The sequence below is a fragment of the Artemia sp. Qi Xiang Cuo genome, chromosome 14 (genome assembly GCF_049724085.1).
Source record: "Artemia sp. Qi Xiang Cuo chromosome 14, ASM4972408v1, whole genome shotgun sequence".
NCBI classification, from domain to species: Eukaryota; Metazoa; Arthropoda; class Branchiopoda; order Anostraca; family Artemiidae; genus Artemia; species Artemia sp. Qi Xiang Cuo.
The window spans coordinates 18731054-18757381 of NC_142807.1; the positions used below are offsets into that span (position 1 = coordinate 18731054).

Here is a 26328-nt window from a genome sequence, read left to right on the forward strand (position 1 = left end):
GGGTGATAGTCTTAGTCTCCAAATAATTTGCTACGGTGATAAAGAATCAAACTTTAGGTGCTCTGATCTTGTCCAAACTACTGTCGATTTAACTTGAGGCCAAGTCAATTACCGTAATTCAGGGTCTGAAATCTTGAAATATGTATGTAGGTAAATACTCATCAATGTATCTACAAAGAATGACCGAAATGACTTTCGATTCAATCAGTTAGACTATCAGACTTTGTTTTCCTGTGCCATAGAGAACTGATTTGGCTCTGGTTTGAACTTCTTTCTTCTGTTTCGGACCCGCTTCTCCTGCTGGTAACAGTCTCTCTACCTTTGCATTCCCAAACATTTCTTAACTGATACGCTTTCAAGAATGTTGCTCTCAGTCAAATATACCTGCTAAAATTCATAAAGTGACGTCGTTTTATCGTCTGTCCCCTGACAAAATCCCCCACCTATCAAAATTGGTCATAGATTTATATTTCAATAGAGCAGGCCTAAGGGTATAGTGTAATTTTTCGAGGAACGAAATTCTGGAAGTACAGCTGTTTTTTTTTTAAATAATTGGGTAGGTATGTTTTTTGAAGGGGGGGGGGGAGGTTTTGAAAAAAGTTAAGTAGTAAAAATATGTTTTGCAAAAGATCTCGTTAGAGGAAGAAGGTGTCTGGTTTAACCATAAAATCCCTTTATACGCTCTGATGGTTAGACATATAGTTTTGGTGAGACTGACTCATTTCAGTTTTGTCAATTTCTGGGATAAAACAAAACACAAAATTATGTTTTTTAATATAAAGTGAGTAAAAGAAAACATCACAGCAAAATTTCCCGCATTAATCATACTTTGTTGGCACAGCTTGAAAAAGACACTGGATGAAGTAAGTAACAGAACCTGAAAAAGAATGAAATATTTACATGATTTTACCTTCAGTAAATAGTTAACACTTTGTAAAAAGATTTAGAAGTTTCTTTTGACTTTAAAAATTTAAACTGGTGTATTTTCAAACGAGATTTCTTTGTCCAGAAGGTTGTCTCAACTTTCAATTTAACCCTATAAAAACATCACGCACTTTACTTAGAAAACAAAACAAAAAACAACTTGATAACATTTTTTTTTAGCTATCTGGTATATAACAATCGATAAAATTATTATTTTATAAAAGAAGATGGCAGGATTTTAGACCCGTGGGAAAATACGTCTTTTTGCAGTTCTAATATTTTTTATCTATTACAATTAGACCATATTCTGACTATGGGGCCAAGAAGCCGTCACACATTAAAAAAATTTTTAACTTTGAATTTGACTTTAGCTAGACACTCACACCCCCCTATGCTTGCCCTCTTGAAAGGAGCTTCCTCGTCTAAATTATGAACATGGCTAAAAAAAACGAAAGCTAGGCAGAACAACTTTAGACAGTCCTTCTCTGATATGGGCAATAAAAGTCCACGTCAGCTCAAACTCCATAGGCTCTGAAACAAATAAAATGAACCTTGCCTTTTAAAATCAGGGAAGAATTGTGGGCAGCTTTCACAAATTTAATATCCTGTTCATCAATAAGCAGAAGGTTGCACTCTCGGTAAAGAACGCGTAGGCTAAACCTTATTGCTTTCTCGAAAAAATTAGATTGAAAAAACAGCAATTTTTTTCAACTGAAAATAAGGAGTGACAATCAAATTTAACTAAACAGAAATTATTACGTATATGAGGGAAGTCGCCCCCTCGTCAATACCTTGCTCTTTACGCTTAAGTTCGATTTTTGTATAGTACTTTAAGACTGACTCCTGAATCACAAAGGCCATTTAATTAGAGCAAATAGCTCTTTTAAAAGTACAAAAAAAACTTTAGCGTAAAGACCTAAGTAATGACGAGGGGGCGACCCTCCTCATATAAGTAATAATTTCTTTCCGTTTTAAGTTTTAATGTTGCTCCTTACTTTCAGTTGAAAAAATTAGTTTTTTTAATTTCCGATTGTTTTTTAAATAATGCTGGGAAATCTGGCTATTCCTGTATGGAAAATTCCCTTCCCCCATGAAAAATCTCGCCATGGAAAGATCCTCCCACGTAACCTTTCTTCTGGCAAAAAATATAAAATTCCAACTTTTTGTACATATGAGCTTGAAATTTCTACAGTAGGGCTCTCTGGTATGCTGAAACTGATGGAATGATTTCCATTTAGATCACTTGGTTTTTGGAGGTATTTCTCCCTTTTTAAAAAATTGTGCAAATTTTCTCAGGCTCGTAACTTTTGGTAAGCACCATTAAATTTGATGAATTTTATATATTTTGAACGGCCATCAAAATTCGATTCTTTTGATGTATCTATTGTTATCAAAACTCTGTTTCTTAGATTTTTGGTTACTATTGAGCCGCATCCTTACTTAACAGTTCTTTACCACGAACTGTTTGATTAACTGCAATTGGCGGCATGGAACCAAAAGAAAAGCAAAACGGGACGAGACTAAAGTATTTATCCCGCAATAGAATTACCACAGGTGTGGCTGCTACCCCCTTAACCCCTCACGGCTAAGGTGTCAATTGCACTTTACTGAAAATAATATACATTTTTTTTTTCCTTTAGACCAGGGCACTTCGTATCGAAGAAGTTGTCGTAGAAACTTCGAAAAGGGCTCATTCAATCGGAAATTGGAGTGGATTGTGCCTCTTTTAATAGTCGAAAGTGATTGGAAGGCAACTAACACCCCTTCCACGTCCACCATTTCCCGAAACACATCCAATCAAAGTTTTGAGATAGCCATTTTGTTCAGCGTAGTTGATTTCCAGATAGAAATTATGTTTCTGAGGAGGACACTCCCCCCACAGCACTGAGGGCAAGAGTTGTAAGTTATACCTTGGGTGGCATATGAAGATTTTATGGAAAGCTTTGTCGAAAAAACTTCAAAAAAGGCTCATTCGATTGGAAATTCAAGTGAGTAGTGCCGTTTTTAACAGTCAAAAGTGATTGAAAGGCAGCTATCTCCCCTCTCACGCCCGCAATTTCCTTAAGAATATCCAATCAAAATTTTGAGACAGCCATTTTGTTCAACGTAGTTGAAAGTTCCGGAAAGTAGGTCTTTGAGGATGACACCCCCCCCACAGCCCTCAGGGCAAGGGTTTTAAGTCATGCCCTGGGGGCATAGAAGGTTTTTATAGAAAGGGTTGTCGTAGAAACTTCAAAAAGGACTCATTCGATGGGAAATTGAAATGGCTAGTGCCCTTTTTAATAGTCGAAAGTGATTGGAGAGCAACTAACGCTCTCTCCTAATTTATAATTTATAACACTCTCTCATAAACATAATTTTCACTTTACTGAAGAAAACACAAATGAATATGCATTGTCAGTTTAATATACATATACTGATATTTAGTAATCAAAATGTTAACACTATTTTATTTATTAAAGTTATAAAAGTAAAAACATTTATATTTTTCAGTAAAATGCAAATTATGTTCTGGCCTTGGGAAGGCATAGGGGTTTTGAGCCCAACTCATGTTAATTTCGGCTCGTTTTGAGTCTGACTCAGTTATTTATTGTAATTCCTGTTCGTTTTGGGTTTCATTTATTTATCGATGCTGATTTGTGGTAGTTTCGCGTTTGGTAGATTATTTGATTTAATTTTTGCTCATTTTTGGTTTAACAGAGTTCTTTACCTTTTTTTGAAAAACTTATTTTGTGGAAAAAGTTTTTTTTAATTAATTATAATAAAAACTAGGTTTATTGATTAAAAAGACATATTCATTAATGACAATACCCAGAGGCTACAGCTTGTAAAGGACTAAAAAAAATAAAAGCAAATAATTCAAATAAGCACAAAAGCGGGAGGGGGGGGGAGGAAGCTCATAATCAATGGTCTGTGTAAAAATTAATTTTTATTTTATTCCGCGTTGCTAATAAATGGGGCAACCTTGAAGTAAAATTTGCTACTTTTGATTCCCCTAAATTGAGACAGTCTTGTGCTATACAGCTGACTAACGTAATATCTTCTATTTTTTAAAGGAAGCACTAGTCCAAAAAAGTTTAGAAGCTAAATTAATAATAGATACCCGTTCTCTAAAGATTAGAGTTAGTCGAAACTTTTTCAGTGACAAAAATAATCGTGCCAAAGCAAGGTTCGTTTCCTGGCATTTTTTGCTAAAAGAAAAAAATTTAACCCTAACAAAGTCAAAACAATACCAATCATAAATTGTGAGATAGCCAGTCAATTTAAGACTATCGTGAGTAATTACAGATCAATCCCCAATTTCCGAAGCCAAATGGCCATGGGGTAGTATCCCCTGTCCCCAAACATTTATGCAGTAGAAAATAATGGAGGATTGTTTCAGAAAATAACTTCAAAGCTTCATTTGAATGACTAGTTAATTAGAAATTCCTGGCCAAATATTCTATGCAAAATATTTCATAGTTACGCACGAGCAATACCGTGGGAAGTCAATGGAACAACATGTTGGGGATGGCATACCTCAAATTTAGAAAATCTATCGAAGAACCAGATCTTTCAGCTCTTCGTCAGAAGACCTCCTGATAAAGTTGGGGAATAAGGAGTTCAATATATCCTGTAACATGTTTACATTTGAAGGAGTATATTTAGACTAAACGTTAACAATGGACACTGAGTTGGTAAAAGCTCCCATATTATTTTGAAAAATTGTGAACGTAGAATTTTAGTGCGTATTCTTATGCTGCGGCAGAGAGAGTAAGGAGAAGAGGGGACGTCACCCCAACATCAAGATTACAACTATAAATTGATTAACTTGAAACTTTATTGATTTCCGTATACTATTGCACAATTGTACACTAACCTTTAAGGTAAAGGGGAGGGACTCAGTGGATAATTTTATTGGGGATTGAGGAGGAGGATTATCCCTCAAAAAACCTGTGAAGGCATGAATTTTTCAATTTTTGCAATACGTCCATCAGAGACATATGGAGGGTCGGTGGGGGTTGATAAGCCCACTCTAAGGAATAAATCTAGACTGAATATTGGTAATTGGTTACTGTGAGGGCAGCTCTTCTTATAGTAGAAAAATCTTGAATAAAAAAGATTTGTGCGCGCCTCGCTTAACTGCACGGATGGGGATTGGGGAGGTAGGGGTCATCACCCTAATATCAAGATTGTTATAATGATTTGTTATTTTGCTACTTTATTCACGAACGTATAACATTATTTATTTTTATATCATATTTTAAGGAAGGGTAAGCGGATGCTTTTGAGGTGGGAGGAAGGGTTCGGGTATAAAACCAAAAAAGCTATTTCGAACTTTCCACTTTTCTGGGATAATACTGAATAATGGATAAACCGAACACATTCAATAAAAAAAAAAACTAGTTCTTTCAAATAGTAGCAAAGGATTACGTTAAAACTTTCAACAAAAATCGGCACCCCCTAGCTACTCCATCTTTTATTTACGAGTAAGTTAGAATTTTTATCATAGTGCCTCAAAAATGAATGCTCTGACACGAGAACAACTGATAAAAGTTGACCTTTATTTACTCACAATGCTTCAAGAATGAAAAGGCTAATTTATTTATATTTGATAAAAAAAAACTAAAGCTGTTAGTTCAAAGTGTTGAAAACTAATGAGTAAATTTAAATTTTAAGGCTATCTGTTGGGTTAATTTGTTATATTCTAGATCTTGGATGAAGGATGACAGATTGACAAACATTGTCCTTTTTGGCCATCCATCTAGGGTCAAACAAAAAGCTGATCCTCCGCGAGTGGAGTAGAAAGAAGTCGTAAGAAATGATTTAAGGGAAATTGGAACTTCTTGGGAGGGCGAAAGGAGGGAAGTTATGAATAGATTGGAATGGCGGAGGAGCGTTTGTAGCTGTGTTGGCCTTAGGAGGCTTGGTGCTGCAGTGAATTTTTAGTAGTAGTAGTAGTAGTAGTAGGGGGATTCTAAAATATCTTCAGGAAAGCACTAGTTAAAATTCAATGTGAAAAGTAAAGTACTAATGGGGATGGTAGCTCCATCGCACCTGGGTTAATATCTGTGTGTTGTAAGTCTAGTGCTTCTTCTTTCATTAAATGAATAATTCATTAATTTTTCAGCTTAAGCTCTCAAGCTCTTAATGTCAAAAACAAATTAAAATTATACAACTTACCCATACAACATACTGGAACTTTGTAAAATATAAAGGGTACATAAAATATGAGACCAGCAAGAATGAAAAGTGTTGCGTATAGGTATTCAATTCTAGGATCCTGTATTATTGGAGCCATCACAAGGAACACAGAAAAGATCAAGACTATTATAGGTATTATAATGTTGACCTGAAACAAAAATAAACAAATTAGTAACACAGCCCGCTTCATTTGATAGGAAATCCATACTAATGCTCAATATGTCTTTTCTCAAACGATGACAATGTTTCAAAGTGGGGGGGGGGGACTTCATGGAGTAAAAAGGTACGCTTGAGCATATAATAATTACGAAAATATTTTTTATTGTTGCACCCCTGTACGGATATATTTGAATCCCCTTCAAAATATATTGTGGCTTTGCCACAGTTCTCACCTTTTGACATAATTATACACATAAAATACTAGACTGAAAATGGTGTGTAAAGACCAGGTCTGAATCTTACAAGGTAAGGCAAAAAGTAAGGGAAGCTTACTAGAGTGTAAATTGGCACTAGTGTCAACAAGAGAAATCACCGACGCCATCTAGTTTATCGATTTTGTTTGACCAAAAACTGCTGCTTCCTTGCCTTTTCAGGTACTTTTAAATCTACTAGAGGGTTTAAAAAGCAAACTTAACAGGACTAAGTCCTTGAAGATTGGAAATTATCCTTAGACCAGGCACGTACATCGAGCAAAGGGGGGGGGGGTCGCATCTAGACCGCCCCCCCCCCACTGCTTGCCTCGGATAGAATGACTTGAGCAGGAGTTTTTAGGGAGAGGGATAATATACAACAGCTTTTATTGACGAATAGTTTGATTGAAAAATACCCAGAAATTCATAAAATTTAGGATTTCCGGGGGGGGGGAACCTGACTAGCCGACAAAATACGTCTTGCTTGATTGTAACTGCATAAAAAAGAAGTAAGTAGAAAAAAAAACAACAACAACAATCTGAGTAAAACAAAAGAACTAATTGACAACGCCGTCACCAGGCCGCTGGATACAAACAAAAAAAGAACAGGTAAAGACACTTAAAGTCTTTAGTTTTCAAGTAGCATAATTTTAGTGATAATATTGAAAAGCTTTAAAATGTTGTCGCTTGTGCCAAATGAGTTGTAATAGGTCTGAACATTGGGTAATTTGCTTGTAAGTAAAATTTTTCCTTATTGACCTACGAAAAAACAAAGAGCTGAAGTAAAAAAAATAAATTCATAAAATTTAGGATTTCGGAGGTGGGGGGCTCCGAAGCCTCCTCCCTGCAGGACCATATTTATTAAAACTTTGTCTGGGAATTCTCCCTCCCCTTCCCCCCACTTAAGTGTTGATATCAATATCAATAAAAGACAATTGGCAAGGGAATGTAACATTAAGATATAAATATAATTAACATATATTAGAAATTCAAGCTATTACTTAAAATTTAAGTTCTTTTAAAACTTGCTAAGATATTGATATAATACTGTATTAAGCAGAACTTTACACAAGGGCATTATCCAAATTAAGACTCATAAAAAATGCAACTATTATCAACGGCATCGATTCATACAAATGAGGGAGGGGGGACAAAATGTGTTTTATCTTAATTTAGGGGGAGGTTTATTTTTTATTTTTTTCAATTAAAATGTCAAAAAAGGGAGATTTTTCAATCAGTATAAAAAAAGATATTTTTCAAAATCTAGGGGAGGGGGAAATGTTGGGAGGGGACCATACCCCCCCCCCCCCCCAAAAAAAATAGTCACTGCTTATTGAAGTATCTTGGGGAACTACCAAAAATCTGATTCTCCCCTATGATGGTAAAACCCCTAAAAGTTGAACGTATGCCAGTGGAGATGTTCTCGTGAAAAGTGTATCAAATAAAAGTTTCAAGCGTTTTTCCAAACTTTAAATTGTTAATCTTATAAACTAGACCATTCTAAAACATTGATAAAGTACCCTTCGGTGTCATATTTTGATTTTATTTTTAAAAAGGGTGGGAGCTTATAACTTAAAATCTATGTCTACCTGATTTATGACAGTTCTACTCAATTCCTGATAAAATTAAATAACGTAGGAATAATTCCTGGGGAGGGGGAGGCCTTAATGGCTGTTTCTTAAAAATTTTTGTCGGCGCTTACGGTTAAGTCATATAGCTCCAAAAAACCACCCATTTATTGTTCAGTTATGCCCGTTCCACATCGTAGTCACATCTATCGAGAAAGAAAGCTGAATATCACGAATGACATGGCAATTTTCTTGATTTTAGCGTCACACTTGTATTTAAAAGCAAAAGATTAAAATGGCAAAAAATTAGTTTAAAGAGTTTGCACCAACAGTAATTTGTGTCCAACTGTTCTCTACTAATACCAAGTCTTCTTAACTTTTGTCAAATTCCTCTCCCAGATAGAAAAACTGCTGTTCTAAGCTTCCATCTTTTCTAGTCTTAAAAAGTATGCCTTAAACGTTGACTCTGATTGGTCAGTCAAAAAATTTATGCTTGAAAGTTGAACGATGTTCAACTCGAGAAATTACGAACGGCGAACGTAATTGGCGCTGTAGTCGCACGTAATTTTGATTTTATCGACCAGTGTGACAATAATGTGGCACGGGCGTTATTCACCCGTTCATTGTAATGAACGGTAAGGATACAAAAGATTTAGAACAGCAAAAAGAATTAGTTCTACGAATATTATAACAAAAATAAATAAAAAAAATTAAAAAACTATGTGTGCCAAGTTTTAGCATTTTAATTATTATATATTCAGTGGAAAAAAGAAGACATATCATAAGAACCCTGAAAAACAACGAAAAAAAAAACATCTATTATAGTTAAATAAACACCTAATTTCATAAATTTTTTCATAGTTTCTGACAGTTATTCATGTTTTTTTTACTTTTTATGCGAAAAACAAGAAGAGCACAAGTGTTTATTCCTAGTTCTTTATCATCAATTAGTTAATCAAAACAAGTTTATACAGTACCTTGTACGGTCTTATGGCGTTAGGCCGTGTGAATCTCATTGCAATTAATGCACCCATACATCCTCCATAAAATATCCAGGCTGTAAAACTAAAAAAATCTATCAAACTTGCAATATTGCTTGGTATAATCATCAGTAATGGGACTACCGTCTGAAATAAGATAGATATCAAATAACTAAAAATTGCATATAGCTGCAGTGCAGCACCAACGCTGGGTGGATACAACGCTGGCCATAAAATGTGTCCCTCTCTCCGCTCCCAGCCCTCCTTCCACAAAAACAACAACATATTTTCCCATTTTGCTTATGATGAGCTCGTTTTTTTTCGGTTTCAGCTTCTTTAGACACTTTGACTTTCTCACCGCGACACAAATCTTACTTATATACATACTTCACTTTCAAGGAGTTTCTTTTTTATTCGTTACAAAAGAGTCAGTAATCGTAATCATTTTATAAAAACAGTTCTAAAAAATACATTTTATAACAAGAAATAAATAATATATATATATATATATATATATATATATATATATATATAATAATAAATAATTTATTTTTGACCCACTATACAGAAAATGAAGTGGAGTAACACAAGAAAAGAGAGAAAAAAATTAAATAAACAAAAAAAAACAAAAAAAAACAACAAAAAAAAAACACAAAGATACATTTAAAAAAAGCAAAAAAAATTACAATTCAACACAAAGCGCGGTGGCTACCCGGATAAGTGGGCGGTTAAAACCCAAATTAGCATAAATGCTCTCTTGAAGACGGCTACTTTGTCTGACAAAACAATTTACAATATCCGGAGTGCCAAAAATCCGCATCATCTTTCTATTACTGTATCTGCGAGGTAGATACAATAAAAACTTGCAATATCTAACAGACATAAGACTAATATCGCTAATATCCCCTGGCCGAAACAGGATGTGAAGGCCAGCTGGGAACAAAACTGCATGTTCATAAAAACTCAAGGACAATTTAGCCGATGCTTTTCTGTTATATCTTCCCCTGTTGGGGACAATTTTGGCGTACCCCAGTTTCAGCTTATCTTTAATATCACTCAATGCCCGGAAAAGAAATAAAGTAAGCGATTTGCAAATATTGATCCCAAGCCATCGGAAAGATTCAACACTTTTTACAGAAAATACGCCGCAATCAAGCGGCATTGCTGAAGATTTTGAATTAAACACTAAATATTCGCATTTATCAGTGTTGAGGCTTAATCCAATTTCCCCATACAGCCGCGATACAAGTAGCACAGACTTCATTAATGTAAATTTTGACCTGCTTACAAGCCGAAGATCATCCGCATATGCAATATAGGAGACGTTTGACAACCCTGAAGAGTAAGAAAGCGGTATCATATTAAGAACACTCAATAAACAAGCTTTAAAAATATGAGGTGAAAGCACACTACCCTGACGGACCCCAGATTTAACCGGAATTTTACCAAAGGCCCGGGAACCCTGACTCAACTGCATAAATGAATTCTGGTACCATAACCGAAGTACATGAACTATTCACACCCAAACATGCCAGAAAAAACCATGCCTGAGAGTGACAAACAGCATTCAATGCTCTAGATAGGTCTGATGTACAAAAATGAACTTCCATTTGTAAACGATGTGCTTCTTGTAAAACCTTTGCAAGTATACAGTGGGCATGCTGGTATCCTATACGCGACTTAAAACTGAACTGATTTGCATCATAATCCACCTTATCTTGAATAAATGGGAGCAGTACATATTCAAATAGTTTGATTAAATTACTCGGTACAGTGATAGGGCGGTAGGATCCACAATTAAGCAGATCCTTCCCATGCTTCAGAACAGAGGTAACAGTACCACAAAGGAAAGAATCAGGCACTAGTGAGCTACTAACACACATCTGAAAAAGTAGTTGTAGATGGATAATCAACTCGGGAGAATCGAGTCTTAAATGTTCAACACAAATTCCATCCAAATCAACAGACTTAGATTTTAGTTTTTTAATGCTTTTCACAACAGACTCAGCACTAATAGGGATAATATCTTTCTGGCGGAGTCTACGCGAAATAACTTAATCAAGCAATCTACAAAACCTGGAATGGACTGCATAATTTACTGTACTGAAAATTGTCGAGTAATGACTAACCCATGAATCACCAGGAATTAAACTGGATGAAACAGTCGGGTTTAGCTTACTAGAATTCAACACTTCACTCCATTGCCGAGGACTTTTCAGAAATTCCTTACCCTTATATCGGACGCTTCCCCCTTACCCTTATATATGTATATATATATATATATATATATATATATATATATATATATATATATATATATATATATATATATATATATATATATATATATATATATATATATATATATATATATATATATATATATATATATATAATATATATATATATATATATATATATATATATATATATATATATATATATATATATATATATATATATATATATATATATATATATATATATATATATATATATATATATATATATATATATATACCAGGAACAAGAGGTAGATAACTGCCACGTTCTATAGGAACTCGCTTAAGATGGCAAATGAATGAAGTGATATTTTTATCTAAAAATCTTACATATAAACATAAGTCAATACTATAAGAATTAATAGAATAAAACCAGGTGTTGGTTAACACTGTTATGATTGAAAAAATGAATGAAAATTATCATCTGGTAATTTGGCAATTTTTCTTTTTTTGACTTCTCAAATAAGCAATGATTCTCCCAAAGTTCATTTCATCATGTTAACCTTTATTAAGCAAGTTCAAATCTTTTTGGCTGACTCTTCGAAAATTCATTATCTTCTCCATTGTCATCATTGCTATTGCGTTGAGTATAATATTAGATTAACTGGTTTTGCCTTTGGCTGATAAGACAGTGGGTTTTTAGCAGCCTTCTCGGACCTTTAATTTTGGATTTATTTTGTGCTTTATTAAGATAACAAAAGCATATAATAGAGCATGTTGTTTAGACAGATTCAATTGCGGCGTGTCAATATCTGAGAGACTGTTCAAATATTTGTAACTGATGCGTTTCTGTGGAATTGTATATATTGGAATTTTGAACTTTTAATGACTTTAAAAGTGAGCTATTGACATATTAAATAGATTATTATAATCTTTATTTTAAGTAACACGCAAGAAATTTTTTTTCAACTGAAATTAAGGAGGAACATTAAAAATTAAAACGAACAGAAATTATAACGTGTAATAGGGGGTTCGCCCCCTCGTCAATAACTCGCTCTTTACGCTAAAATTCGAATTTTGTTCCAATTCTTGAAGAGTGACCCTGACTCACAAAGGCCGTTTAATTATAATAGATCACTTTTTTGAAATTACTAAAAAAAACAGCGTAAAGAGCGAGGTATTGACTAGGGGTGAATCCCCTCATATACGTAATAATTCCTGTTCGTTTTAAGTTTTAATGTTCTTCCTTATTTTCAGTTGAAAAAACTTGCTTTTTCATTTAATTTCTGATCATTTTTAAAATAATGCTGGGAAATCCTCCTGAAAACGTTTGTATACTTCCCAATAACCAATACTATATGTAAACAATGGGCAAAGTTCATAACTTGTAGCCCTTCCCCTGGTGACTGTAGGGGATAAAGTCATCCTCAAAGACATATTTATTATATTTTTGACTATGTTGAACAAAATGGCTAACTCAAAATTTTGATCGGGTGACTTTGGGAAAAAGATGAGCGTGGGAGGGGGCCTAGTTACCCTCCAATTTTTCGGTCACTTAAAAAAGGCACTAGAACTTTTAATTTCCGCTCGAACAAGCCCTATCGCGATATTCTAGGACCACTGGATCGATACGATCATCCTTGTTAAAAATAAATAAACACGCATCCATGATCTTTCTTCTGGCAAAAAATACAAAATTCCACATTTTTGTAGATAGGAGCTTGAAACCTCTACAGTAGGGTTCTCTGATACACTGAATCTGATGGTGTGATTTTCCTTATGAATCTATGACTTTTAGGGGCTGTTTTCTCCTTTTTTCAAAAATAAGTCGAATTTTTTCAGGCTCGTAGCCTTTGATGGGTAAGACTACAATTGATACAAACTTATATATTTGAAATCAGCAAAAAAATCCGATTCTTTTAATGTATCTACTGGTATCAAAATTCCGTTTTTGTAGAGTTTCGGTTACTATTGAGCCGGGTCGCTCCTTACTTACAGTTCGTTACCACGAACTGTTTTACAAGATCGCATATTGTGATATATTTGGTAGTTTTCAGAAAGCCCTCTGAAAAGAAGAAATACCCCCTGAGGTTGAACCTTGAACTCCATGAAGTAGAACCCAATAAAGTCTTCTTTGTTGAACTGTTTTTAGTCATCTTAGATTACAACCAAAAATTGCATATTTTGATATATTTAGTAGTTTTCTTAATGCACTCTGAAAATAGGAAATACCCCCTAAGTTGAATCTTCAACCACATAAAGATGAACGTTATGCATTCTTATTTATTGAACTGTTTTTATTCATCTTAGATTAGCAACATATTTGTTAGAATTCTTAATCCCCTCTGAAAAGAGGAAATATCCCATGAAGTTAATATTCCCCTGATTTCTCTCGTACTTCCCCAAATTTAAGCTCCCTTGGGAATCGAGAGATACTAAACTTAGGCTACCCAAAACCCCTTCTTTGTGTCGTGTTATAGCTCCTTATTCTGTTTTAGATCAGCCAAAGAAGCTATCGTTTGGTGGACAGCCATTACTTTAGGTACTTCAATATTCAAAGTAGTAAAGAGCTGAGACGGATGCCGTACTACTAGTGGCTAGCTAAATAGGGTTCACCGGGTGTCTGTCTCTCATTTCCTCTGTTTTACTAACTAGCACAGAATAAATATTTATGAACAGTAGCGAAAAGTTTCTTCAGAAATGATACAGATTAAAGCGCTCGGAAAGGGAAAATCCCTTTACGTCACAGCAATAGTCTCATTTGCTACTTGGCGAGGTTTTCCCTAAGCCCCTCGTAATGCACAATACATTTGTCATTGCCCTTGAGCGAAGGCAGATTCATGAAGAGAGGTCTAGACTGATATATGTCAAAAATCTTTAATGGAGAGTAGAGAACTTTTCGAAACTGTTCATATATACTTATACCGTGATAACTAGAACTAATTGGCAGTTACATTCTGAATTACCTTCTAAGTTTCTCTTCAATTTTCCTTTCTGATTTCCCCTTATAATGTGTTGCTCAAATAAGTGACTATTTGATGAATTGTTGAAAGAAGAAAAAACATATCTAAGATCAGGAAGAGGCAGGAATTACGCAAATGTCCGGTAACAAACCTGAATAAATTAAAGAATAGCTCCAATAACTTTACTTGCAAGCTCTCTTTTTTCATACCAACACACAGAGCCCCACAAATTATTCGTTGTTTTTATTAATTCTGATAATTAGATAATTATCAACATTATGGGCTGCTAGCATCATTAAAAACCATATACTCTACAAAAACAACACAGACTTATAAGATAAGAATGGTATCTTTCCATTAAAAAGGATGCTTTAAGTGCATTTATTTCAGAGTGTGTATTCTTTTGGTAAAGGAAAATCTCTGCTCAGCGTCCAAGGAAAACTGTAAGGGATGCTCAGCGGCTAAGAGAGTGCCTATTATTCAGAAAATCCTGCGTTTGAGGCAGAATGAGAATAACTATTTTATAGCCAATTTTTATTTCTCCTCAAAAGAAGTAGCGATAATTCCTGAAAGCGTATAGGGTGGTATTCGCTGAAAGCGTATATGGACGTTGTATCTACTGCGTTCAAGCTCAGTTGGTAGGGCACCAAGTCCCACGAGTATAAAGCAGTATTGCAGTGACTTGAAGCATGAGCAGTCTCTTACTTTTCAGGATACGATTGAGTTGCTGTCACAAATTTTTCATACAGAACTGTGCATTCGTTTCAGTTTCCCTCGACCATTTTTCTTTAAATTTAGAGGGAAAAGTAGGATTTTTAGAATAAGCACTTACTACAGTAAGGGTCAATTGGAAGCGAATACGTTTCTGGAAAATCAAGATAGCACTAGTCAAGCTCAGTTTTCAAAACCCAAGTGGCTTTAAGGACAACTTTTGAAATACATACTGTATGGTATCTATTGTCCATGCTTAAGAAAAGTATCTGACTTCAAAGGTTTAGGAAGAGTAAAAAGGCTGAGAAATGTTGCTTTATATCGACGTCTTTGCCAAAACATATACACCATTCATCCCCAAAAATTAACTTTTGATGATTCCAGATACACCCACCGAAAAAAACTACAATACCCTTCTCCCACTTTTACTGTTCCATCAGTGCTGTTAAATAAAAACAGTAATTAAATATCCATTGTTACCCAATAGCCTTCCACTTTTACTGTTCCATCAGTGCTATTAAATAAAAACGGTAATTAACTATCCATTGTTAGCCAATACACTTCTCCCACTTTTACTGTTCCATCAGTGCTGTTAAATAAAAACGGTAATTAAATATCCATTGTTAGCCATGAAGGATTAGTGCCAATATTTTGATCTGAAACCGTTTTTCTTATATTTTTTTTTAAAAGATTCATTTTTACATTAAAAAACATAAAAACTATTATTTTTAAACTAATAATCCCATTTTTTTGGTTTAGTCCTTTATTTTAATATAAGAATCAGCAACAACAGCAATCAAAATAGTTCTGATTTATAGTCTTAGAGTCTGTATCGAGTCTTAACAAATTCTGAAAAAAATCTATACCAAATAAAAACGAGAAAGTACGAAAATTAAACCAAAAAATCAGAAAAAAGATATTCATAAATGAATGTACGATTATGCTTACCTGGAACACGATTGCAGGGGTTGGAGTTAGTTTTTTCATATGAGCGTACGACAAAACATCAACCATGTGACCTTCTCTACTTGCTACATAACACAGTCTGAAATAAACTAAAAATCATGCTCCCCATAAAGCGTATATGCAAACTAAGGGAAATAACTGTTAAGCGACATTATATGTGTTTTGACAAAGAAACGTAAACTGTAGTCACATCAATTGACAAAAAACCATGAATTATAAATGATCCTTGTTTTTGTTCATTTTAACATTAAAGGTCTAGAGAGAGGGGAAATTGAAAGGGCAAGAACTTGATTTGAAAAGCCTAGGCCTATGGCAAACACTAATATTTTTCCAAGTATTTCTACTCGTATTAGCATGATGTGTTTGTAAATTTTTGTCAAAACCAAAACACGGATAGGTAAACTCATTTCCTAACCTTCCATATTTCCTTGTTAACACAAAATTCTAACCTTCCATATTTCCTTGTTAACAAAAAATTGCCTTAGATCTTCCTTCAGATTGCTCAACTATTAAAAACACTTGAAAGATTAATATAGTCTAATTGACAAAATTAAGGTTAAGATTCATTATTAGTATTACACCCGAGTGTAATTTTGTTTTCACCACAAGTATAATCTCTCAGAAAATTCATCCAAACACCAGTGAATTAAAAGCTAAATAATAATTAAAATAACTGTTCAACCAAGATTACCGGTTGATTCATGGTCTTCTAAATTATACTTTTGCCGTATAACAACCTACAAGAACTTTTTTCTTTAGCTAACTGGCTGGAAAACCTGACTAGCCGACAAAATACGTCTTGCTTGATTGTAACTGCATAAAAAAGAAGTAAGTAGAAAAAAACAACAACAATCTGAGTAAAATAAAAGAACTAATTGACAACGCCGTCACCAGGCCGCTGGCTACAAACAAAAAAAGAATAGGTAAAGACACTTAAAGTCTTTAGTTTTCAAGTTGACATCATTTTAGTGATGAATATTAAAAAGCTTTAAAATGTTGTCGCTTGTGCCAAATGAGTAGTCATAGGTCTGAAGATTAGGTAATTTGCTTGTAAGTAAAATTTTTCCTTATTGACCTACGAAAAAACAAAGAGCTGAAGTAAAAAAAAAAAAAATAATAAAAGAAAAATGGAAAAAAAGACCAAACCAAACGAGGATAATTTTCGGCCTGCGTGGTCTCAGAACCTAGTTAACTATTGAAGGACTGTCAATTGATAGTTTCCAGAATGGCAAAGCAAAAAATTGAAAATAAAAAAAGTAAAGAAAAATTCAAAAGAAAATCACAATAAACACAAACAGCATTTACAGTAAATAAAACCCTAAAAGCTGCGGAATCAAAAAACCTAAAAGTGAAGCGAAAACAAGACCTTTTTCAGAATTTAAATTGTCGTACTTCATTTTTTTAATTAATGAAAAAAAATGTTTTTCAAAAATAGAAGTTCTTCAAAGAAAAGTAAAGAACCATTTCAAAACCTAGAGCGACCAAAACTAAACTCATATAATAATTCAAACTCGAGTCACTGGGAGCAGTTACTACAAATGGATTAAGGAGCTAATATAGATAAAAAATGAATCCTAAAATGAACAGAAACTTAAACGAATAATTAATTCAAACGCAAAAGAAGAGACGAGAACATTACCACAAACGTGAGCTGGGAGCAATTTATATCCGGCCGGTGTGTTTTTTATTTGTCATTAACAAAACGTTATATTTCAAGACTATCAAGTTTTACTAATAACAGTGGTGCTACCGTCCCCATCCCCTCCCTCTCATACTCTCTAAACGGCTCAAGTGTCAGTTACATCTCATTGAAAATGATATGCTTCGAACGCTAGGAATATTTTAAACTATATGTATTTGGCTTTTATTTGCCAAAACACAAAATAAAAATAAAAATAAAATCACCTTAATAACCAAAAATACAGAAAATAAATAATGAAAGTTGACTGATACTTTAATAAATAACAAAAATAATTGCTGAGAGTTTAATTAATTTTTGATTTTTCAAAGCTTTGATTTTTAAAGAGAAAATATAGGAAGCGTCTAAAATATATTCTGCTTGTAGACCTTTAGAACATCTGGGGCTGACGACCCCACTTCTACTGGCTTCACTCCCACTCCCGGCATAGAAAACTATCCCTAAGAGCTCCTGGCTAATCAGATAACCAAGACCAAGCACGACCACCTTTTCTACTTAGACCTACCTGCAAGGCCGTACCCAGGATTTTTTTTTCGGAGGGGGTTTTACTCAAAAAAAAATTTTAAGGGGGGGGGGTTACTTAAAAAACTCAAAAAAGGCGTACAAAATTTGTTTATATCCATTTCTGTTACATTTTTACGAGTCTGACAGACATTTCGGGGGGGGGGGGGGTTCAAACCCCCCTCTGGATACGGCCTTGCCTACCTGTGACTAATGGCTAAGTCAAATAATTTAGGGCAATTGCCTTAGGAAAAATAGGGGTCATACTATTGATATATCAATTGATCTTTTCCAGTATTTTGAATTAAATAGCTTACATGGCAATTTAATTATATGGCAGGCTCGTCAACTAAGATCTTTTCGGTCAATGTTGGTCAAAGTTCAGTTTTCTTTATTAAGACGTTAAGTTTTACTTATTACGAATTAATTAAAAAAATCAAACTCAGCCAAAAAAAGCTTTTTTTCAAATTTTCAAAACATAAAGACAACAGACTCTGCTATGTTTCTGGATTCGCACGATAACGCAAGAATTGTCACAAATTGCGACCAAAGAAGGCAGATATCTTTACTTGCCAGAAAACTACTTGAGTCTGTAGCCTTATTAGTTTCTACAATCTAATATGTATACCTCGCGGTTGAAAACTGTGATCCATTTGCAGCACCAAAAGTAGATAGCGCGACAGCTAAGGGCATCAAAAATGAAACAGGTCCAAGCAGACGGTTACCCCAATCCTGGGATATAATAAGTACATTCAGATAAAGTATAATACCAGTCATATACAATGGAGAGAAAGCCTTCTAGCTCATCATCCTTTCATGAAATCTATAGATTTAGATAATGTTCCTTATTATTTGCCATATTTCTTTGTAGTTCAGCGGTTTTGACTTTTTTCTAATTTTGTCCGCCCCAAACCAAGTTCAATTTTTGTATTCGTTTAACCAAATCATGATTTTCTAAGCTTTTTAAACTTCTTGTAATCTATTTTTTACCCCATAATCTTTCTCAATTATTTCTTTGTTAAAAATTACTTTCATTCTTTTACCCCAATATGTCAATGCGAGATCCAATATATCGAGCGACATCTATAGTGGCGGTTAGTTGCTTTTTTGTTACATTTTGACGGTTGATTAGATTGGGTAAGGGCATCGTGTTTCCATTAAACTAATAAAAAATAGTAAAAGACCTTTCTTTTTTACTCATTCCCCCAAAATCGCAAATTTATAGTGCGTTTTAAACAGTTTTCAGAAAATGCAAATAAACAGTCCTCCATTGCTTGCAATATCCTAGGATTGGGACATATGTTGAGTGAATAGATTCATAATTTTATTTTTGTAATATTATTGTATTTTATCGCAAACTAATAATGCTCTATGTTATTAATGAATCTTGTTGTTAGTAAGTTTGACAATTTAGTACTAACTGTATTTGTTTATCAGTATTTACTGACAAGAAGCTTTATTGATAAGACAAAAAAAAGTATGACTCACTTAAATTTTGTCGTCGGAAAATATACTACAAAACCAGCAAATTTTTTTATACATTTTCAGGGGTGATTAGAATGGATGAGGGAACTGTGTTTCCATTAAGCTAAAGAACTGTTTTTTCACTCATCCACCAAAAATCATATAGTTATAGTGTGTTTACAACAGTTTTCAGGGACTTCAAACAAACAGTCCTCCAGTACTTGCACTATCTCAAATTTCCACAACAGAGAAATTGGGTCCTTGGAAGTCGCCCAAAAATTATCAATAAGAAGATTATCGACTTGTGTTTCATGTTAGTGTTTGTGTATATACAATTGGTTGATTGGTTAATTTAAAGATTGATGATAATGATCCTAAAAAGACGCCATTATTACTAGCAGCATGCTGATTTTTATCAACTGGCAGATATTTTCTGGGAATTAATTAGAATCACCTAAAAATCAGTGAAAGTATACCTGAAATTTCAAAGGCATATTAAGCTCCTACTGGATCCGCTGAAGTCGCAAACATAAGAAGAAGAAGTTATACGAACGCTTATTTCCAAGGATGTTTTGGAGAGCCCAATTTTCTTTAGAGGAAATTAAGGGAAACTCCTAAATTTTTGGAAATTGGAAAAGTATTGGATTAAAAATATAAAAAAGGTTGACTTATGTATGGACACACCAACTGCATTTTGGTCCTCAGCACCATCACTTTAAAACCTTGTGTTGAAAGAAGTTTATTTAGAATTACATGACTAAGTTTAAGATTTTTAATAATGCTAAATTTGCGCTTATTTGAGTCGTCCTATTGGCATTTTGTTACTGTGAAAAATAGAGAATCTTCGTTGTGAAGCAGGTAGGCCTATTACTTTATACTGAGCTAAATTTAATCTGGTTTACTTTTTCTAAAATCAACATGCTAGACTAACAAAATATTCAAACATTTGAGGGGTCATAAGGAAAATTGTTTGCAATGACGTTTTATTTAAAGCTATGTTTTATTTTAACCCCTATGCCTTCCCAAGGCCAGAACATAATTTGAACTTTACTGAAAAAAATATAAATGTTTTAACTTTTATAACTTTAATAAATCAAAGAATATTAATATTTTGATTACTAAATTTCAGTATATGTATATTAAATTGACAATTCACAGTCATTTGTATTTTTTTCAGTAAAGTGCAAATTATGTTCTGGCCTTGGGATGGCATAGGGGTTTTGAGCCCAACTTATGTTAATTTCTGCTCGTTTTGAGTTTGACTTGGTTATTTATTGTAATTTCTGTTCGTTTTGGGTTTCATTTATTTATCAATGCTGATTTGTGGTAGTTTCACACTTGGTAGATTATTTGATTTTGTTTTTGCTAATTTTTGTTTAATGGAGTTTTTTACTTGTCTTTGAAAAACTTATTTAAAATAATTTCAAGGATTTAAAGAACATGAAAATTGGAACTTGGAATGTTACGACATTAAAAAATGACTATCGTATCCACATTTTGACTAACGAATTCAGACAATTCGAACTGGATTTATTAGGAGTTTCGGAAACTCATATTCCAGGGGTAGGAAGCATGAAATTAGGTGATATAGAATTTGTTTACTCAGACAGGAAGAATGGGGTACATAGACAGGGAGTAGGGCTCATGATGAATAAGGAAGCTGCTAAGTCTTGTTTAGACTGGGAAGGTATTAATAATTGAATACTAATTGCTGATTTTATGACTAGAAAGTTCAGGGTATCAGTTATAGTAGTATACGCCCCTGTCGAACCGACTGACGGAGATACTAGTGACTCAGATGAATTTTACTTGCAGTTACAAGAGCAAATAGACAGGGTCCCAGGTAGAAATATGATATTATTACTGGGAGATTTTAACGCCCAGGTTGGTAGAAATAGGGATATATGGTATCCCAGCCTAGGTAAATTTGGTCTATGAAAATAAAATAATAATGGATACAGGTGTTTTCATTTTTATAGATATAACAATGTAGATTAAGTCTACACGGTGTTCGGTCATAAAATGGCTATTAAATTGACACGGTCTTCACGTGATATTAAGATGGAAAATCTTATTGATTAAGCTATAGTAAACCGAAGACTGGCAGGATCAATACAAGATACTAGGGTATATAGGAGTGCCGTTATTGATGTTAAAAGTAAAGATCACCATCTAGTAGGGTCAAGGGTTAATTTAAAGCTGAAATATCGGAAGGGTAACTACCTCCCGGGAAATTATGATGTTGGTAGACTCCAGGATGAGAATTTGAGAGAAACTTTCCAGGAACAGTTGAATTCTAAACTTGAGAGTTTAAAATTTGATAATGTGGAAGATGGTTGGAATAATTTTAGAAAAATAATTTGCGAAGTTGCTGAAGATATATTAGGGAAGAAAGCTAGAACTGCAGCTAAGAGTATTAGTGAAAAAGCTTTATGTTTAATAAAAAGGAGAAAGAACTTGTACAAGAATTATCTGAGTGATAGATCATATGAAAACAAAAGGAATGTAAAGAAAGTGGAGAAAGCATTAAAATATGAACTAAGGAGGTGTGAAGTGGAGACCATGGATAAACTTGCCTAGGATCTGGAAGATGCAGTTAGACGGCATCATATTAAAATATTGTACTTGAATGTTAACAAATTGAGAAGGAGTAGTCAATCCGGACTTGGCCTAGTTAAAGATAGGAATGGGGTCGCAATTAGCGATAAGGAAAAAACTAAAGAGAGATGGGCCAAACATTTTGAAAATTTGCTTAACCGAGATAGAGTTGCAGGAAAGAATATAGGGGAAAATGAAAAAGTTTTGATACCTTGGATGTGAAGGAAGATTTGTGAGGAGGAATTAGCAACAGTACTAAAAGGGTTAAAAAATAATAAGGCTCCAGGTGCTGATAGGGTGGTAAATGAGTTTATTAAATATGGTGGCTCTGAGGTTAGAAATAAGTTACTGAAGATTATGAATATGATTTTTGAAAAAGGGGAAGTACCTAACGATTTTAGGAAAACCATGATCATGCCACTTTATAAGAAAGGTGAAGAGAATGATCTTGGTAACTATCTACGGATTAGTCTGGTTTCTGTAGATGGTAAATTACTTAGTAATATGATACTTTTTAGATTGAGAGATGCCGTAGAATAAGTTTTAAGACAAGATCAGTGCGGTTTTAGAAAAGGTAGAGGATGTGTCGACCAAATTTTCACTCTTAGGCTAATAATTGAGAAGTGCCTGAATCTTCAAACACCTTTGGTCCTCAGTTTTATAGATTATGAGCAAGCGTTCAATTCCGTTGATAGAAGAGCTTTAGTAAAGGTTTTATCCTTGTATGGTGATTAGTGCTATGTACGAGAATAACACTGCTGCGGTTAAGGTAGGAAATGAGGTTATCAGCTGGTTTTGTATTAAATCAGGAGTTAAGCAGGGTTGTGTTCTATCCCCCTTTATATGGATTATTTTGATGGACTTTGTTTAAACGGGCAGAGGAAAGGCAATGGGAGACCACGGAATCAAATGGAGAGGAAAAAGTCTCCTGGACTTGGATTATGCTGATGATTTAAGCATCCTGGATGAAAGTGTGAGCAAAATGAATGAAGTTTTAGAGGTTTTGCGATTTCAGGGTGCTAGAATTGGTTTGAAAATTAATGTTAGGAAGCCTAAGTCAATAAGGCTAGGAATAAGCGAAGGTGAAAACGTGACGACGTTGGGAAACGAAAAGATTGATCAGGTGGGCAGATTCACTTACCTTTATAGTATTATAAGTCAAAACGAGGGAAGCCGTAAAGATGTTAACAGTGGAACAGTCAAGGCTCGGGATGTTTTTTCACAATTAAAAAAATCTGGAAGAATGAGAAGATAAGTCTGCAAACCAAGATTAGAATATTAGAAGCTACAGTGATGACAGTGGTCAAATATGGCTCTGAAGCATGGACGCTCCGAATAGCGGATGAAGATTTGCTAGATGTTTTCCAGAGAAATGGCGTACGTAATGTTCTGGGTACCCGGCTGACTGACCCTATGTCAAACACTAGGGTGTACGAAAAATTTGGCTCGATACCAATCTCTAGGGCTGTAATGAAAGAAAGGTTGAGATGACTAGGGCACGTTTTGCAGATGAAGGATGACAGATTGCCAAAGATTGTTCTTTTCGGCCAGCCGTCTAGGGCTAAACGGGAAGCAGGTCGTCCCCATCTGGGGTGGGATGACGTCATAAAGAAAGATTTAAAGGAAATGGGAACTTCGTGGTCGGGTGTAAAAAGGGAGGCTATGAATAGATTGGGGTGGAGGAGGAGCGTGCGTAGCTGTGTTGAACCCCGGTGGCTCGGCGCTGCAGTTTTTATTAGCAGTAGTAGTAGTAGTAGTAGTTATGGCAACATTTAGTTTTAAAAAATAAAGTCAAATGGGAGGGTGGGCGTGGGAGAGGGTTTAGTTTCCCTCCTATCACTTTCGACTATTAAAAAGGGAATCAGCCCTTTCTATTTTCAATCGAATTAGCCCTTTTCGAAGTTCCTACGACAACTCCTTCGATACAAAGTGCCCTGGTCTAAACAACAACAACAACAAAAAAAATAATACATTATACCCAAATCGATCTTTACTATAAAAATCTCAAGCCTTCCAATCCCTTTCGACTATTAAAAAGGGCTCTAGGCCTTTTGATTTTCAGTCGAATGAGCCCTTTTTGAGTTTCTACGACAACACTTCCTATAAACCCATTATATTCCCCCTGGGCATAAATTACAAACCTTACCCTAAGGGCTGTGAGGGTGGTTGTCATACTCTAAGACCTAATTTCCAGCTTTCAACTACGTTAAACAAAATGGCTATCTCAAAAGTTTGATTGGATGTGTCTGGGAAAATGGTGGGCGTGAGAGGGGCATTAGTGTTTCTCCAATAACTTTCAGCTATTAAAAAAGGTACTAGCCCTTTCAATTTCCAATCAAATGAGCCCTTTTGAAGTTTCTATGACAACGCTTTGAATAAAAACCTTATATACCCCCAGAGGATAACTTACACCCCTCGCCCTGAGGTCTAGGGGGGGAGGGGGGGGTTGTCATTCTCAAAGACCTAGTTTCCAGAACTTCCTACTACGTTGAACAAAATGGCTATCTAAAAATTTTGATTGGATGTGTTTGGTGGAATTTTGGGCGTGAGAGGGGGGTTAGTTACCCTCCAATCACCTTCAACTATTAAAAAGGGTACTATCAATCTCAATTTCCAATTGCATGAGCCCCTTTTGAAGTTTTTACGACAACTCCATCATTAAAAACCTTATATGCCCCCAGGGAATAACTTACAACCTTTGCCCTGGGGACTCTGGGGGGTTTGTCATCCTTAAATACATTATTTAAAGAACTTTCAACTACGTTGAACAAAATGGCTATCTCTAAGCTTTGATTGAACGTGTTTGGGGAAATGGTGGGCGTGAAAGGGGGGTTACTTACTCTCCACTCCCTACTGACTATTAAAAAGGGCAATTTTAATTTCCAATCAAATGAGCCCCTTTTGAAATTTCTAAAACAACTTTCTATATAAACCTTATATGCCCCCAGGGCATAACTTACAACCCTTGCACTGAGGGCTCTGATGGGGTTATCATCCTAAAAGACCTAAATTCCAGAAGTTTCGATTACGTTGAACAAAATAGATACCTCCACTTTCTTAGTTTATGTGTTTCGGGAAATTGTGAGTGTGAGAGGGGGGGGGGTAGGTTCACTTGACTAATTTTCAACTATTAAAAGGGCACTATGCCTTTTAATTACCAATAGAATGGGTTCTTTTGATGTTTTTACAACATCGCTTTCTATAAAAACCTTACATGCTCCCAGGGTGTAACTTACAACCCTTGCCCCGAGGGTTCTGGGGGATGGGTTGTCATCCTTAAAGACCTAATTTCCAAAACTTTTAACTACGCTGAACAAAATGACTATCTAAAAATTTTGATTTGATGTGTTTGGGGAAAAGTTGGGCGTGAGAGGGAGGTTAGTTGCCCTCAAATCACTTTCGACTATTAAAAAGGGCACTATCCCTTTGAATTTCCAATCGAATGAGCCATTTTTCAAGTTTCTACGACAAAGATTTCAATAAAAACCTTATATGCCCCCCAGGCCCTGAAGACTTATAACCTTTACAAGTCAGACCCAGGCCCTGACTTACAACCCTTCCCCTGAAGACTGTGGGGGGAGTGTCCTGCTCAAACGTATAATTTCCTGAACTTTAAACTGCGTGGAACCAAATGGTTATCTAAAAATTTTGATTGGATATGTTTGGGGAAATGGTGGGCGTGGAAGGGGTGTTAGTTGCCTTTCAATCACTTTCTATTAATAAAAAGGGCACTAGCCATTTCAATTTTCAATCGAATGAGCCCTTTTTGAAGTTTCTACGACGACGCGTTCTATAAAAACCTTATATGCCCCCAGGACATAACTTCCAACCCTTGCCCTGAGGGCTGCGGGGGAGTGTCCTCCTCAAAAACATAATTTCTATCTGGAAATCCACAGCACTGAATAAAATGGATATCTAGAAATTTTGATTGGATGTGTTTGGGGAAAAAGTGGACGAGAGAGAGGGGCTAGTTGCCCTCAAATCACTTTCGACTTTAAAAAAGAGCACTAAACCTTTGAATTTCCAATCGAAAGAGCCCTTTGTCAAGTTTCTACGACAAAGATTTCAATAAAAGCCTATATGCCCCCAGGGCAAAACTTATAACCCTTGTCCTGAAGACCATGGGGGGAGTGTCCTG

The 26328-nt window shown here is 34.9% G+C and overlaps 1 protein-coding gene across 1 annotated transcript in view; it reads right to left on the minus strand.

Annotated features, from left to right (window-relative positions):
• Positions 1-757: 757 nt before the first annotated feature.
• The window catches only part of LOC148944232 (b(0,+)-type amino acid transporter 1-like), a 98153-nt gene continuing 72582 nt past the window's right edge, over positions 758-26328 (minus strand). Inside the window, exons 8-12 of the mRNA XM_089099874.1 lie at positions 18757-18860; positions 15911-16007; positions 9064-9213; positions 6088-6256; positions 758-877 (exon numbers count right to left, since the gene is read on the minus strand). Of these exons, the coding sequence (XP_088956000.1) occupies positions 819-877; positions 6088-6256; positions 9064-9213; positions 15911-16007; positions 18757-18860 (579 nt within the window). The 3' untranslated portion in view covers positions 758-818. The remainder of the gene's footprint in view (positions 878-6087; positions 6257-9063; positions 9214-15910; positions 16008-18756; positions 18861-26328) is intronic.